The 18,251-nt window shown below is 32.9% G+C and overlaps 1 protein-coding gene across 5 annotated transcripts in view; it reads right to left on the reverse strand.

Moving 5' to 3' along the window:
- The window catches only part of LOC149790192 (low-density lipoprotein receptor-related protein 2-like), a 168,150-nt gene that overhangs the window by 40,271 nt on the left and 109,628 nt on the right, over positions 1-18,251 (reverse strand). For 4 of the 5 annotated variants that reach the window (XR_016423814.1, XM_089972182.1, XM_089972180.1 and 1 more), the window contains 12 exons: positions 16,523-16,781; positions 15,880-16,011; positions 14,312-14,482; positions 13,059-13,279; positions 12,088-12,336; positions 11,032-11,271; positions 9,720-9,845; positions 7,178-7,423; positions 6,465-6,596; positions 5,265-5,440; positions 4,457-4,661; positions 3,851-3,976 (listed from right to left, as the gene is read on the reverse strand). Coding sequence is in view for 4 of the 5 variants with exons in the window: in XM_089972182.1 (XP_089828308.1) it covers positions 3,851-3,976; positions 4,457-4,661; positions 5,265-5,440; positions 6,465-6,596; positions 7,178-7,423; positions 9,720-9,845; positions 11,032-11,271; positions 12,088-12,336; positions 13,059-13,279; positions 14,312-14,482; positions 15,880-16,011; positions 16,523-16,781 (2,283 nt within the window). In the remaining variant the exon portion in view is untranslated. The remainder of the gene's footprint in view (positions 1-3,850; positions 3,977-4,456; positions 4,662-5,264; positions 5,441-6,464; positions 6,597-7,177; positions 7,424-9,719; positions 9,846-11,031; positions 11,272-12,087; positions 12,337-13,058; positions 13,280-14,311; positions 14,483-15,879; positions 16,012-16,522; positions 16,782-18,251) is intronic. The other variant, XM_089972181.1, reaches the window with a different exon arrangement.

Genomic DNA, 18,251 nt, shown 5'->3' on the forward strand with positions numbered 1-18,251 from the left:
TGGGTGTATTTAACATCTGAAAAATGTGCCCTTTGAACATTTGTAGAAATACTTTATTCCTAACAAAATAACAACTGTTTCTTTAATTTAAAGGGACTTCATGCCCAAATTAGGTCTAAATTGGCCAAGAAAGTTTTGAAATGTAATTTAAAGCTTTTAAGGACTACTTACATGTTTCCAAAAACATAAATTGATAGTATTCATGAGACGTGAAATTACAATAAAATCTATTTATATGATAGCCGAGTCATCAACAAAACAATAAATTTGCAATTGCATTAGTTGGTAAAGATTTCCAATGGTCAGAACATAACAATGCGATCAGGACAAATTGTGTTTATTTCTGTACAAACTACGAAAAACTACATGTCTTTTAGGGGGCCCTGAGTGGCCAAGTAGTCCAAAGCGGTCTCTGTTACGGATCACTGCCATATCACCTCTGTCTGCGTAGGTTCGAGTCTCGGATTCAGCCAATGTGGGTATGTGAGAAAGGTTGCCAGTAGCTTCTTTTGGGTTGATGGTTCTTTCCGATGTTTTTGAGGGTTCTTCCTCCACCATTAATACTGGCCGCCATGTATAGCCTATCATGTGCTGAAAAATGGCGTTAAACCCTACAATAACAACAACAGCAACATGTCTTTTAAAATGAAATAAAAATGTTGGTGGGTTTATATCTTATTCTGAAAATTGAATAAATTGATTTTGATATTTTCTTTCTTTGATTAAATCTGATATAAATGTGGAGGAGAAAACGTGGCTTGTATGGTAGGTCTTGGTCTGTTGTGCTGCGGGTACTCTGCAAGCAAATGGTTGCATCCAAAATTGCAGTGATGAAAATTTTCATTAAATATGCCATATCAGATAGATTTCATACATGGAGTCACTGAACACACTGACACATCAGCATATGACAGGCCTTCTGAAGTGGATCATATTTCAAAAGCTGAATTATCAACCATTCCGAATGAACCAAGTAAATTGTATAGCCATTCGCTCATTGAACAGCAGGGCAATCACAAATGAAATCTCACAAAGAGGAAGGATGACCATAAAGCAAAATGATTTCAATCTCTACAAGAACGAGATTGAAGACCTCTATCTTAGAGCTGAGAAACTCAAACCCTATTCAAGAAGAACATAACGGATACAGTTGTTGTTGTTGTTGTGGGGTTTAACGCCATTTTTCAGCTCATGATAGGCTATACATGGCGGCCAGTATTAATGGTGGAAGAAGAACCCGGGAAAACCCCAGAAAGAACCACCAACCCATGAGAAGCTACTGGCAAGCTTTCTTACAAACCCACATTGGCTGAATCCGAGACTCGAACTGCCGCAGACAGCAGTGAGATGCCACTGATCCATAATGGAGAGCGCTTTAGACCACTTGGCCACTCAGGGCCCCCAAAGGGTACAGTACTTTCACTTTCACTACAAAAGCAATTTTAAAACTTACTATAGGTAAACAGTTATAGGAAATGAGAGGAGATGGAGTTCAAAGACATACATTATTACAACTGCATTGATAGTCATACAAGGTAAGATGCTGACACTGATTGTTACAATGTGGTGATGTGGGTGGGGGAAAATAGAGCCCTAACCCCCATTGTAATTGTCAGGTTTGGCTACTGGACCCTCATCACTATAACCATTTACCGACAGTCTTAATTTCAGTTGTATGTAGCCCATCCAGGCAGGCTAACCTGTTACTGAACACAAAAATAGATATAAAGAAATGCAAATTGGTAACTCACGAGTCCAAACAATAATGATTCAGCCAAGTATCATTGAATTCATCCATGAACGCATCATATTCAAGAATAATTTATATGTGCAACAAACCAACATATTCTTTTCTTTGAATATTGAAATTCTACTCAGAATGCATGTGCCAATTAAGACAAAATATTAGGACAATTCTGTGGAATGTTCTAAACCTCAGATCACCTATAATTGGTGCAATTATTTGTTTGAATTTGACGTAGCTATTTGTATCTATTATGATAATGATGGAGAATCCCTTGAACTATAACTAGTTACATAGTAGAAGCCCTCAACAGGAATTCATACGCTTAAATAAAACTTATAGTGACTATCTTTAAAAAAGCAAATTAAAAATATATGAATTAATACAGTTATAAAGACTTGCAAAAATAAGAGTTTATTGGTTTTTTTTAGTTTATTTTGGTATAAACTGTCATTTGCTGACTCACACAGCTTCGGGTGTTATTTGCAACTGACGGAGTATACCACGATAAACTCTGAAAAACAACATTAAACACTTAATTAAGGGATATAATTTTTTTATTAGATATGTACACATTGAGCTTTTGCATTTATGTTGTTTTTGTTGGGGGCTCTGGCGACTCAACACAAAAATCAATAAATTTATTATTAGAGGATTCTGTACCAAAAAATTGGATCTTTAAACAGACAGTCAGGTTACCATTTAGCTGTGGACAAGGTACATTGCTTTCACTCAGGAAAAAGTTGTTATTGTTGTAGGGTTTAATGCTATTTTTCAGCATAGGCTATAGATGGCGGCCAGTATAAATGGTGGAGGAAGAACCCGGGAAAACCCAAGAAAGAACCACCGACCCATGAGAAGCTACTGTCAAGCTTTCTCACATACCCACATTAGCCGAATCCAAGATTCGAACCCACATAGACAGAGGTGAGATGGCAGTGATCCGTAACCGAGAGCACTCAATTAGACCACTCGGGGCCCCCCTCAGGAAGAAGACTTTTTGTTGTAAACAATGAATTGCCTCTGTATTGTGTCATAAAATGTTATTGTTTTTTTTCTTCAAATATATGATCTAGTTGATATTGATGATGGTGATTTTCAACGAAACTGAAAAGTGCAAATTTCGACATATGCAGGGGTATGCTGTAAATTGTATAACATTACGTAAAGATCATTTCATTAACATCATCCAAAAAAATTGGAAGATCCATACAGTGAATTTTCTAAAATATTTCACATGTATTATTGTGTTGTCCCAAATGAAGGAAAAAAACATCAACAGTCAAACAACCATAGAAAACACAACAATTTCTAGATGAGGCGTCAAGCATGGACCCAAACAGATTTCTCTGTCTTCATTATGATCAGTACCAAAGACGGTTCAATTCCATGCTCATTAGAAAGTGAGGATTAGAAATACAACTTAAGCTATGATGAGTACTAATGATTAATACTTTAATATATTTTGACAAGTACTAATGGTTAACACTTTAATAAATTTTGATGATTACAATTGATTAATACTTTAATATATTCTGATGAGTACTAATGATTAATACTTTAATATATTTTGACAAGTACTAATGATTAATACTTTAATATATTTTGATGATTACTAATGATTAATACTTTAATATATTCTGATGAGTACTAATGATTAATACTTTAATATATTTTGACATCAGTAATAATGATTAATACTTTAATATATTCTGATGAGTACTAATGATTAATACTTGAATATATTTTGATGAGTACTAATGATTAATACTTTAATATATTTTGATGATTACAAATGATTAATACTTTAATATATTCTGATGAGTACTAATGAGTAATACTTTAATATATTTTGATGATTACTAATGATTAATACTTTAATATATTCTGATGAGTACTAATGATTAATATTTTAATATACTTTGACAAGTACTAATGATTAATACTTTAATATATTTTGACGAGTACTAATGATTAACACTTTAATATATTTTGACAAGTACTAATGATTAATACTTTAATATATTTTGACGAGTACTAATGATTAACACTTTAATATATTTTGACGAGTACTAATGATTAATACTTTAATATATTTTCACTTACAGCAACCAATTTCATCGGAGTAGTCGCCACAATCATCATGGTTATCACAAACTTGTGAGGCTGTTATACATTTGGAATTGGAACACTTGTATTCAGTTGAAAGGCAATGCACTGGATGGGGAGTACCTGAATGAAATATATATATATATACATTGCAGTAAAGACAATATAGAAATTATAAGAGCTGTGATTGAATATTACTAATGTGGATTTATGAATCAATTGGAATGAAGGTACCTTAAGAAAAATCATTTCAACATGCAGCAAAAAATGATTACAAGTAAATAAAATAGGAATGACACATTAACAAAACATTAATTATTATGCAACAAGAAATGATAAAAAAATACATTATATCTAGCAACTCGTATATATTGTTTTTGCTTTTTCTTTTGTTTCGGAGTCACATCATTTACACAGCAATGTATAGTCTAGTAATACAAGCTGGTGTTTTTTGGCCTGTTCACTTAACATCACAGAAAGATGGCACTGTTTGTTATTGTTGGGAACTTTCTACAGAGCTTACATATAAAAAAGAACATAAAATCATGAAATACATACCTAAGCTTACATATAAAAAGGAACACAAAATCATGAAATACATACACAGCGAGTGGTTATTTTCATCTGATCCATCTCCACAATTGTCAACTTTATCACAAAGGCGCCATCGTGGTATGCATTTAATATTTTCACACCGAAAATGTGTAGCCTCGTTACACTCTATCTGCTCACAGACTTTCAAAGTCTCGTCTGAATTATCTCCACAGTCGTTGCCACCATCGCAGCACCATTCATGTGGTATACACATCTGCGTATGCAAATTGCGCCATTGGTAGGATGTTGAATGTAAAGGTAAATCAGATGTAACATTTAAAGTTAAGCAATGTACTTTACATGCTTTGATTTCAGTGATTAGATTGCACAGGTAAAATAATATTTTCAGCCCTGATTATATGAAAACATATAACAGCGATAATTTTTCAAGTGATTTTAATTCATTGTGTAACACAATAAAACAGAAGAGTATTTATCAGTGCTACAACAGTATCTAAATATTTGAATGTAAACACATCCAAGTAAGTAAAAGTCTGGTCCTAAAATAAGTCTCGTACATCGCATTTTCACCTGCATTTAAACAAATTTGAAAAATGTTTGGATATGCCCTTTAATATTAATATCACTACTTTTTTAAAAACATGTACATTAACATTTTAACTTAGTATGCATGCAAATGAATGATTTTAAAGACCTACACAAGAAATCTATACAATGTACATTGGGTACAGTTATATATGCAGCTTCATCAACATGGTATACTGAAGGCAAAGGGACACTGTGTCTCATATTTATCTCAAAAATTCTATTTCTGCTGATCCTATAATATCACTGCAATCTTAATCATAATACGTACATGGTTAGCACATTCAAAGTAATGTGCTGGACAGAAGTGACCACCTGGGTATCGTCCTGTACAGTTGGCCTCATCCGAGTAATCCAAACAATCCCTCCTGCCATCACATGTCCTGCTTGGACTGATGCAATGACCACTTCTGCATTGAAACTCATCATGGCTACATACATGGTATTCTGTTGAAAATATTTTACATTTTTGTATCTTGTTACTTGAATATCACAGATACACTTAACATTTGTAGAAAGCAATTTCCTTACATGTTAAGTTCTGTTTATTTCTATTTTCCCATGTACGTCCAAACTTTATCCACTTTCATATGTGAATGATGCTATATTTGACCTTGAGAGTAGAATATTCATTATGTGAATGATGATTATATATGACCTTGATAGTAGAATATTCATTATGTGAATGATGCTATATTTGACCTTGAGAGTAGAATATTCATATGTGAATGATGCTATATTTGACCTTGAGAGTAGAATATTCGTATGTGAATGATGCTATATTTGACCTTGAGAGTAGAATATTTATATGAGAATGATGCCATATTTAACCTTGAGAGTAGAATATTTATATGTGAATGATGCCATATTTAACCTTGAGAGTAGAATATTCTGCTTCCTACTCTAACAATATATTTCTGGCAAAAGACATGCATCTTTGTCTACAATAAAATCACTGAACTAGAGCTTAGTTGGTTAACAAAGTTAAGTGCTTTGCAATAATAGTACCTGTCATTGTCATGGGAGTTCCCATAATTATCACACTTCACTGGAAACAATTATGTGAACTTTAAAAATGAGATCCCCATCATGTTGTGTAGGTAAAAAAAAATTATAATTTGCAAATTTTCATATTAAACTTTTAAGGTACCAAGAGAATTTTAAGAAAATAAATGCTCAGTTAGAAAAGCGTTTTTTTTAAAGTATTGTTTTAACTGGTTTATCATGCACTAAAATTGGTTTGGCACTCAATTTATTATGTCCACTAGAACTAATTTTATAGGTAAAATAATGAACAGATCTATTAAACTATAATCATTGTTGTAGTTATTATCATTATGATTGTAAGTAGTAGTAGTAGTAGTACTAGTAGTAGTTTTTAGTAGCAGAAGTACTCCTAATAGTAGATATAATAGTAATATGAATCGCATTAGTAGTAGTAGTAGTAGCTAGTAGTAGTTGAATTGTATACCAGTGCAGTATTGTGGATCCTCATCTGATCCGTCTCCACAGTCATTGTCACGATCACAGCGCCACTTGCTGCGAATGCATTTCTGGTTACTGCAGCGAAACTCGGACTCTGAACACGGTCTGTATAATCTAGCTATAAATAATATTAACAACCCAGTTGACAATACCAAATGCATGTTAAAAATAGACCCGAGTTCTTTACAAAGGTAATTCCAGCATATCACAAGGCGTATATTTCTTGATGATATATTATCAAATGCTATACACAATGCAACAATACTAAAGCAAATAAATTAAGAATCAATTTATTTATGTATTTATGGCAGAATTAAAATACTTATTTCAGATGTAACTACTTCTTTAATAAACTTATCATTACAAGATACATGACTTGATTCTACAACAAAATGAAGCTGAGTTCAATAGAAATGCTTCCATACGGACTAATGGACAAACAATCTTTATTTGGAAGAATTACTTAATTTACTCAATTATTAATTGCCACATCTTAATGTAAATCTTCATAAAAGATGTTGGTACACTGATATTTGCCTTTGGGATGTAGAATTGCAAGATGTAATCATAGTTTTACTCATGTCTTTTTCAATTAATGACAAAACAGTTTTAATATGGCAGCAAATGGAAAAGTAAAGGAAGGAGAATGTTAATGTAAAACTTTGGATTTACTGCATCCACGTTTATAATAATACCTACCACACATTGATGTATCTTCATCGCTTCCATCCCCACAATCATTTTCAAAATCACAGAGCCATCTTTTTGGTATACATCTCTTGTTGGCACATTGCCAATCGCCCGTAGGATGGCACTGTGGACACTCAATAGGGTTTTCATCAGAATTATCCCGACAATCATCTCGCCCATTACATCTCTGCCAGTCATAGATACAGCGATAATTACTTTTACAACGCCACCATCCTGGCTTGCATTCACGACTCACTGTTAGGAAAGAAAAGCTAAATATGAGGAAATGCAATGCACAAGTGCAAATATGTATAAATGATACAGACAATAACAACTATGGTGTGAAAAGTTTCACAGCTTTACGGTTCAAGGTTTAATGGTTTAAATTTGATAACAAAGTTAAAGTCTATGACAAGTGGAGTGTGAGCAGATATTGGTTTCAGCAAAGTCCAACATTGGATACATTTCTTTATCAATATGAAATGCCATCATAACCAAATTTAAAAATGGAAATATAAATAAGCAATCTATTGTAATGACCCACAGACCCCCTTACAGACTGTAACTCAGAAATGTGCAAACTATGACATTCTATTTATGTTCCAGTTCAAACATCAACTATAATGAATTGGAAAAAACCTAGGTAACATATCTATTGAGTTTTAGATAACTCAATTTTATTTTTGTGTTCAAATTTACTTCTGTATCTAAAGGAATGTTGAAGCTATGTCAGTTTCCATTCACTCTATGGCACCATCTGTTTGCCAAATTCAAAGGAAAAACAGGACAAATCAGATAAGCCGAAATAGGCTGTGGGACAATTTTCAGATATTGATGAGCAATACTTGTTACCTTTACATATATGGGGGCGGGGATAAAACCCATTGCATGCCGCTGACGTATAGAAGACAGGAGCTTCCCACCCCACCTGCCATAAACCTTGGTTTCGACTTTGCAATTAGCCCATATAACAATGATCAACAGATCAGAATTGCTCATAAATATATGACGTGGTCAATAGGAAAAGTCAAACACAAAAACACACTTAAAATAACAACATCAACAGAAGCTGTTGCCCGTACGAAATTCTCCACATGGAATGGATATGGAATCCATACATACTTTTGCAGAAATATCCATATCAACATTTCTATTCTATAGTTAAAGCACTCTCATGGATTTCAGTGTATCCATATGGAAATGTTATGGACTCCGAATGTACTCTGTATGGCAAAACTCATGGAATATGCTAATTAGTCCATGAGATCTGTAGGTTGTCCATATGGAATAAAATTAAAATTCCATATGGAATTTGGCAATAATCCATATGGAATTTGTGAATAATCCATATGGAATTTGGCAATACTCCATATGGAATGTGTGAATAGTCCATATGGAGTTGGCAAATATACCATATGGAATTTGTAAATGGTCCATATAGAATTTGTAAATAGTTCATATGGAATTTGGTAATAGTTCATCCCGTACAAAAATTTCCAGGCATACTTAAGGCGGATTTCAGATGGGTTTTTTAAGCGCTTTCTGTCGAAACCATAAAAAAATCTGCTTCAGATTTCTATTAAGCTGCCTAATAATTCTTAGACATTATTGGGAATCAATGATGAATATTCAACATAATTTTAAAAAAAAGATATAAATTTTATTTTGACAGACATTATCAAATAAGATTTAGGTTTTTCTTGTCCTCATTTTCTTTCTCGCATGCAAAAGCCTAATCCATGATGGCATCACTTAAGTCTTTTTCATTTCACTGAAAAGACTGGTGAGATTTCACAAATATTTGACTAAAACTTTTGTGAGATTTCAATACAATTTTAGATCATTATATAGTATTTTACTGAAGTTTAAGAAGTTTTTCATACATTTCATAAGGTTTCAGATTAATAATGAATATGACTTAAACAGGACTTTACTAACCAAGGTGATATTAAGTTTGCATGATTTTTTTACAGATGTTGTAATTATATGACATCCAAGGCAAGAGATATCTGCATAAATATTAACACTTGCAAAATTATCCATAGCAGCATATATCTGCAAAGATCCAGTGTATTGCCAAGATGATTCTCTTGCATATATATATATATATATATATATATATATAATATGGCAAATAACAATCCTTTCAAGTGTACTAGATCCAGCAGTAAATAACGTGTGTCAGGGATTGATTAAGATAAATGCAATAAACTGACAATGAACAGTATGAAACTAGTACCTAGTACTACTTTCACACTGTTTGTTGTCAGTTTATTGCATATATATATATATATATATATATATATATATATATATATATATATATATATATATATATATATATATATATGGTGCAGTAGTTAGGCAAATATATGTAGTGAAGCTAAACTCAAAGACTGGAAAAAGTCTTTGACATTATTGGACTTTAAAGCAACATATAGAAATTGAAACAAGTTACAAACTGATTAAGTTAAATTCACATGGATTCATACTTGGAAAAGTTATATTTCCAAAAGCTTTTAACACAAATATAATTAATTGTGAAACGTACTACATTTCCATTCTGCTTTTTCGTCAGACCCGTCTCCACAATCATCATCAAAATCACATTGCCAAGCCAGTGGAATGCAGCGACCATTGTCACATGTGAATTTGTCTGCCTCACATGTCCAGTTGCCTTGGATACAAAATCACAAATATTTCAAGTACAGTTGTGCTAATATGTTCCTACACTAATAGTCCAACAATTTCAATTCTACTGATTACTTAACTTGTAAAAGATGTAGTACTTTGCTACAATTTCTGTCTGAATTTCCTAATTCATTTTCAATTACTTTCAGGTCATTCATCTTAGTGAGAAAAATAGAAAGAAAAAAAATGAAACAAAAACAAGAACAAAACCAAAATAGAAGCAAACAGAAAAGGTATTGCATTTTATATCCAGCCATGAGTAACACCACCCTACAAAATTACACATATCAAATGGGTAAAAAGCAAACCTCATTTTTTATTTATTTCTTCTTCATACACGTACATTTACAAGTAATTCGTAATTTAGTGAAAAAAAGCATAATGATTATGCCAAAAGCATAATGGTTTGGCATGTATGCTTATTATATGCCCTAAATAAAACCATGCACAATGTATTGCAGTGTCTTTTTTTCTTTCCTTTTAAACATTTGTAGAACTTAATCATTTATCAGTCCAATAGTAGCATCATTTTAAATTACTTCATTGTTGCTTGCCATCTAAAACAAAAGAATTAAATACAAGGATGTGGTAATTACATTTATATACCTAGAAGTGACACACATTTATTGCATACACTAATAACTAAGAAATGTAAAGAAATTTATTAGACAACAAAAATGAGAAATATACAAACCTAAGATAATAATCTGTAATGTGGGCTGAGTTATTCTTCTTCTTATTATTATTACTATTATATATATGAGAATGTTACTTTGTGACAAAGCATGCAAGGTTTATATGTTGATTAGAAAACGATACATACTAATGTGGTCATTTATGGATATCTATGTTATGATTATATTTTCATTATCTTAACTATGCTTCATGTTTAAAACCTTCTCTTTTGAAAATAAAATCATTAACACTTGTAATACTATTTTACAAATCCCATAGTTTCGCATTCTTCATACAATAAATATTTTCATTCTTCTTACCACAAAGACTTTCATTCTTCATATTTCAAATGTTTTCTACGTTACTACAAAAGTGTGCATTCTTCTTATCACAAATATTGTCATTTTTATTTAAAAAATCACCACAATCATCACACCCATCATACTGGGAACATGTCTTTCTATACATCAAACGTGTCATGTAAAATAATTTCATACCACACATATCTTTATTCTCGTCCGAGAAATCACCACAATCATTCTCCCTATCACAGAGCCATCCCCTTGCTATACATTTGTGGTTGTTGCATTTAAACTGCCATGGATCGCACATGCGTGTTTCACACCCTTCCTCATCTGACCAGTCTCCGCAATCGTTGTTAAGGTCACAAACCTGAAAGCTGTGCGTGCAGTTATGGTTCTTACACTGGAACTGACCCAGAGGACAGTGCTTAGCTGCTGAAAATATGAGCATTAGTTCTCAAATATTACAAACCATCTTTTAATTGACAACATTCATACTGTTTCTTTTGGAATGAAACATATAAATATTAGAGAGCATAGTAATTTGATTTGCAGCAAAGATCAGGCGATATTTTCGTTCTTTTAAATGTTTCGATAATTTAAAATACCATTGTCTCTAAGCATATACAGTTTTAGAAGTATAAAATATTAATTATAGTCTAGACAAATTAAATGCCTCAGGTAACTTCCACCTGAAATTTAGGATGTGTAATGCAAAATATTAATTAGATACAATTAGAAACAAAACTGTATGTAAAAGAATGTATGAAGCAGTTGCAAAGTCCAGCAATGTAGCTTGTTTCGAATGGTATTGCTTAAATCTCGGTAATTTGTGTCTGCGTTTATTCCAGACTGAAATTCCTTAATACCATTATGGCATGCTAAAGCATGGACAGAGTAAGAGTGAAAATACAAATTAATGATTTACATGTGTCTAAAAGACATAACACTCCTATACACCTACCTTTGTGAGATTTTAGAATCCACAAAGTTACTTGAGTTAAAAATGAAAAACCTATAAGCCTATGATAAGTAAATTTCTTGTATGTTGAGTTTTGATTTTGTTAACTTTAATTTCAATGAAATTTAATTTTTTTAATAACTAAAATTATTTTCAATATATTTTAAAGAACAAAATGATGACAGTACTCTTGGTGGGAAGGAATCCCTAAGCAAGAGTATCCAAGTTTTCTTTGATTTCCAGAGAAATATCTTCCACAATCAATCACAAAAACTGAAATATCTACTTACGACAATCATCAGGTTCATCTGTACCATCCTTACAGTCAGGTTCTCCATCACACTTCCACAGCATTGGAATACATCTATCATCCAAATGACCACAGCGGAATTGGCTAGAGGTACAGTTATCCATGCACGTCTTATTGTCAGTGGACAAGAAGAAGTAGTCTGGACAAGCACATTTGAAGGATTTCCCTCCAGGAGACAGAAGGCACAGATGAGAACAACCTCCATTATTCTTGCCACAAGGGTTTTCAGCTAAGAAATATATTTTTTCAAAATACTGTAGTAAGTAAAGTAATATCCAATGATGTAAAATAAAGTATGCAAACCTAATGTTTGAGAGGAAGTTCAAATCATATTTTAATCATGTCACTGGTAAATGCTTGAAGTAGATGTTTACCATGCAAGAAACAGAATAATAAAATCTCTTTGACCAACCTATACATTTCAAACTCTAATTCAATTTGGTGTCCAGTATTGTTCTATTGCACCTACTTAAAAAATTAAAGATATTTTGTCAGTGGTTACTCAGTTTTCCATACATAAATAGTATCTGTTCTAATTTGTGATAATATCAAGAAGTAAATCTGTTTGTTATTAGCACTAGAGCAATTAGGACTCTGTAAGCCACATACAATGTTAATATTTTGTACCATGCTAATTCTATCAACTTACCTTCATTAAATATCACTAAAAATTGGAATCAGTCTTTTTGTTCTTGTTTAATCCATGTGACTTGGTCCATAATTATGAACTATCTTCATAGTTATTCAGGTATCTTACTGAACCAAATAAACCTGTTCATAAATGCCAAAAATGAAGGAATGATTTCAGAATTTTTGCACTAAGGGTCTGGTTGTAAGCCACATAAATATATATATAATGAAACATTGGAGTACCCTTAATCACATTTTTATGTATTTCTGGGCAAGAGAGAATTTTCCTACAAGGTCAAATATAAATCCATAGTGTCATACCTGGTTTTTGTCTTAGAGGATGATACACGATTAAATCTCTTGGTCTATGTGTGGTGTTTTGCAGAATTTTGTAATCTTTTCCAGAGTATTTGTTGGCCCTCTCAATAGATAGGTGATTCCAATCAGACCAATACATCCAGTCCTCAAAGACAGTTATGGCAAAGGGATGTGGGATTCCTTGGCGCACAATGCTTCTCCCAGTACCATCAGCTGATGCAAATCTGATATGCATATATATATATATATATATATATAGACTATATGGTCTTAAACTAAGTGACTGAAAAGAATGAAAGCCAACAAAGTGTTCTAAAGTTCAACAAATAAAAATATTTTCCCTAGAATTCAAGGTGACAATTAAAAAAGAACTTGCAGTATTATGAATTCTATCATGGAATAGTCCAAAAATTTATTTCACCAGTCCTAATGAATAAAGTACTAATTAAATTCCAATGGTGTTAGAATTAACATCCAGCACTGAAGGCATCAATGTGACTGTTGCCTTAAATGTACTGACGTACCAGTGCCCTAAAGTGTGATGAGTTGCTTCCAATTAATCACAATAAAATAATCCAAGATGCCCTTGTTTGAATTCAATATAATTCCAGGTTAATGTTTCTGTCCAAGAATACTGTTGAGCACTTTGTATTTCCAGTGAATAATAATTTGAATAAATAAATAAATCAGAATCAAAATACTGAACACAAAAACTTCTTATTCAAGATCTTATAGCACTTATGGATAATTTCTAGATATAGAAGACTATAAAGTCTTTTATTTGACCTAGGTCACAATTAGCATTTTCTGGAAACACTATGACTTTAAGGAGTTATCCATTCTAGAACAATCCGGGTTCTCAACAAACTTTATATAGATATAGAAAAACAGACAGAGAGACAAAAAGAGATAGAGACAGAGATTGGTTGATATATGCAATCCTAACTTAACATTTATAGTTCTATATTGCAGCTGTAATGGATACAGTCCATTGATAAATAAAAAGTACATTGGTAATATAGGTGCGTGTACTGTTTCTGACATATATTCCTTTACATATGTCACTGTTAAGGCCTTGTTGAGAACAGCAATGACTATTGATCTAAACTGGGCCCAGATTCTGCGTTAGTGTTACAGAAGAATCTGTATGAATCTTGCAAGGTCACTGAGTGAATAGACACCTTAGATTTGAAGGCTCTGATTCAATGGAGCCAACATTCAATTTATAAAATTTATAACAAAACTGATTGACTTACTCTATGAAGTCTAAATGTGCATCAGCCCACCACAGCCTATCAGTTTCATAGTCTATTGTAAGTCCATTCGGCCAACCCAGTTTCTTTGTTATCAGTTTGGTAGCATTACTGCCATCCATACCCATTCGACCTATGTATGATTCCACTCCCCAGTCTGTCCAGTAGGTGTATCTATATGAAAGAATAGATCATAATGTAATTTAACACTAACAGAGAAAGGAAGTTGAAGATACATTGTGAAGAAAGAACATTCCTCAGTAAATCATGTTTTTCCAAAAATACTTACCAATCATACTAACATCAGGAGTTATTTTCCCACATCAAGAATACTTTCCAAGAGCAGAAAATCATCAATCTATATGTGACATGGATGAAGCTAGGAAATCTTGCAGATTACCTCCCCTTGTTCACGCTAGGTGGCCACTCTCTTTCCAGATGTTATCAGTGAAAAACTCAACAACACGGTTAACATGGTGCATGTATTTGCTTGACAGGATGGGAGGGATTCATATTAATGTGATCAAATAAGTATTTTAAATAGAAATCTAATTTACTAAAAAGTTAATCTCTCAAATACATTACCAGATGACATTACAAGAATAGGTAAAAGGATGTGGAAATGCTTGAGCATCCAACCTAAAGCAATGTCATCTTGCAGAAAATTCTTGTTATTGCTCGACTATAAAGATGAATGTCTCCTAACATGATACAATCACAACTGAATCTGCATTTATATAAGAGGGTGCACCTGACAATTGCTTCAGATTCAAAGTGCCATAGGTAATTCCAGCTGACTCTTCTAACTCAGACTGTGGTTGTGCTGTCACAAATGGATTCATGGAAACTGCCTGTATAACAATCAATGGCCCAACAAAGTTCAACTCTCTTCATTCCTAGTATGTTAAATTATGCAAATAAAAATTGATAGTAGACTGGGCATGCCAGCCAACTGACTCCACTGTATCCAGGACTGAGATATTACCTTCAAAGGCCAGGCTCGTGGAAACCGTAAGCCAAATTTCCGTGAGCCAAACATAATCCAGTTAGAGATCTGATAACCTCATTTAACCAATCGGCAAGTGCTTGTGAGGCTATGTCTTGCTTGTCAGCCTTCAGCAGCAGAAAAGAAGGCTTTGATAACATCTGGATATTTTTCATGTGTTTCTGATAGAGTCTGAGTGTGAAGGTCAGGTCTCACCTTTCTTGATAGATTGATGGAGGAGACAGATCACAGAGTTATTTGCTGATTGCCTACTGAAGCCAGGTTGCACCATTGACTCATTAACCCCTGGAGATTTTTGTCGTTTTTGCCTCAAACACATTTCGAGGGCTATTTCTGAATATATCCTAAAACATAGACTTCCAAGAGATTTCCCATTAACCTAATGCCTAGTTGTGTTAGAAACATCATTTTTCAGAGGCTATTTTGCTCACAATTGTGGGGGCAAAGAGACCAGTGTTTATATTGAAATGAAGGAGTACCTTTTTCCATAAAACAGATGGTTTGATGAGGAAAATGCAAATTCTCAGTAATTTATCAAAACTAAACAAATAATCTTAATACAAACCCCGTAAATGGATTCACTACGACAGCACGCGGCCTCTTCATAATCCGTCCTTCAAATAGCTTTAGACGACTCGTTCCATTTAATTCAGACACAAACATTGTTGACAGCTGGGCATCAACCCAATATAATTTTCTGCAAAACAAATTGCCTTCTTTCAAAGGAATTTTCATGTGACAAAGATATACATGTATATTACAGGTTTAAATAAAGAAATGAAAATTTATGAAATATTCATTATGATGGTTCCTTGTATTGTTCAGCTGTCATATAATAAATATATGAGTACTGACTTCATCACTCAATACACAATATGGAATCACAGACTTTGTAAACTTTTAATATCTTGAATTGTGTATATATACATACACACACACACACATATACACACACATTCCCCATCAGTCAACACCAAAGTCAATGGCTAATACTAATGCCACTTTGGATTATTATTATTAAGAGATAAAACTCTTACAAATGAAACATTACATCTTTGATAAATACGAGATGGAATATTCTGAATTTTCAATGACACTGAGCCTAAATGTGAAGGATCAGTGTACAAATGCTAATCAGGAAATATATTAAACTCTGAAAATATATTTTGCATCACATTAAACATTTGAAAATAACAAGGAAAACTTACAGTCCCACCCAGTCAACAGCTATTCCCTCAGACATGGGTACGGAATGACTTATAAGAGTTTCTTGCCCAGTGCCGTTGATAAAAATTCGATAGATCTTATTAGTTCTAACATCAGTAAAATACAGTCTACTCTCCTGGTAGTGGAAATCAATGGCAACAACGTTCTCAAATCCCTGGGCAATTCGTCGATAATTATCCCCATCCATGGATAATTCACGGATGTAATAGCGATTTGTAAAGATGATCCAAGGAGTAATATCTAGAAAAAGTATAAACAAATCTCTATCATCACATATTGTAATTTAATTGATTAAATATAGTTTGAGTAACACACAGTGCATCATTCTCTGGCCCCTTGTTGGGCCCCTCTTTGTATACTATGGTTACTCTGCCAGACATGAGGTCAGTGCAGCTAGTAATATCTAGAAAAAGTATAAACAAATCTCTATCATCACATATAAACATTTACAAAGAATCAATTAACTGATAGCCATCATGTATTTAACGTTAACTTAGTTCATGCAGTCCCAAAGAGAGAGCCAGTCCCAAAAAGCAGTGATAGCAAATGGAGGAGGGATGACTTGATACTAACATGTCAGCAAAGCCTAAATAATTACACATATGTTATGATGTTCTAATGTTGCAGAATTGTTATGCTCATTCTAAAATTGGTTCAAAACATCTGTTCAGAAGCTATTGTAAATATAATTTTGTTCCACTATATTTCATGAAGAAACAATAACAACGTAATTTCCAATATTATATTATTGATTTGGATTATAGTCTGAATATACCTCACGTTTGTTTGTACCCCATACTGATTAAAAAAATTAAAAGCACAAATGAGATGAAAAAGGCACTGAACTTAGTTCATTTATTGATTTTTAATTCTAATTCTAAACCTGATTATGCCTGGAGTTGTCCTAACACTTTATCATCTGCACATTTAATTCCAAAAAGAAGTTTTCAGTGGAAAAGATGACCTTGATTGACAGTCTTCTCAAGTTCCTGGACAAGTCCATTGTCAGTGAAGGGGTGGATGTACATAGAAGATAAATACTTTGTCAGCTTCCATCATTTACAATGTTGAATCAAGCAAAGGAAAAGATTGATAACTACAAATTTGACTTTCACATGGATTTAACAAGTGGTGTAATTTCTATGCTCATGTATGCAGAGGGATATAATTCTAATCTCTCAACATTATGATAATTTATGGAATTATCCAGCAGTTAGCAAATAGGATGAACTATTTCACTCTGTTGTCTGCGGAAAATACACTTGCCCATAGTGTACGCATATGGTGCCATATTAGTATGGAAAGTCTGTTAAGCATGAAACACACAGATGATGCAAGTGTTAGGGCCACTCTGGTCACCGGCAGGTTACAAATTATGAATCAATATATGAATTGACTAAGTCATGTGCACTTTAAATCATATAATCATATTAAAAATTTCTTTGATTGAAATTGGTAGGGGGGTAAATGCAGACAGGGAGGTATATACAGACTATATTACCTTTTGACCAATCAAAGAGATTTTTATATCCTCAAATATCAAATTCCTGTACTTACTTTTCATGTTATTTTAGAGGAGCCATTGTAACGAGACTTTTGCTGATTCAAGTCAAGGTAAATTTTAATATACCTTTGATATATATATATATATTAAAACTGCACTTCTCATCCTGCTCAACGTTAGAAATGAGACCTGTCAATCTTTCCTTA

The sequence above is a fragment of the Sinohyriopsis cumingii genome, chromosome 10, assembly GCF_028554795.1.
Source record: "Sinohyriopsis cumingii isolate HCF-2022 chromosome 10, ASM2855479v2, whole genome shotgun sequence".
NCBI classification, from domain to species: domain Eukaryota; kingdom Metazoa; phylum Mollusca; class Bivalvia; order Unionida; family Unionidae; genus Sinohyriopsis; species Sinohyriopsis cumingii.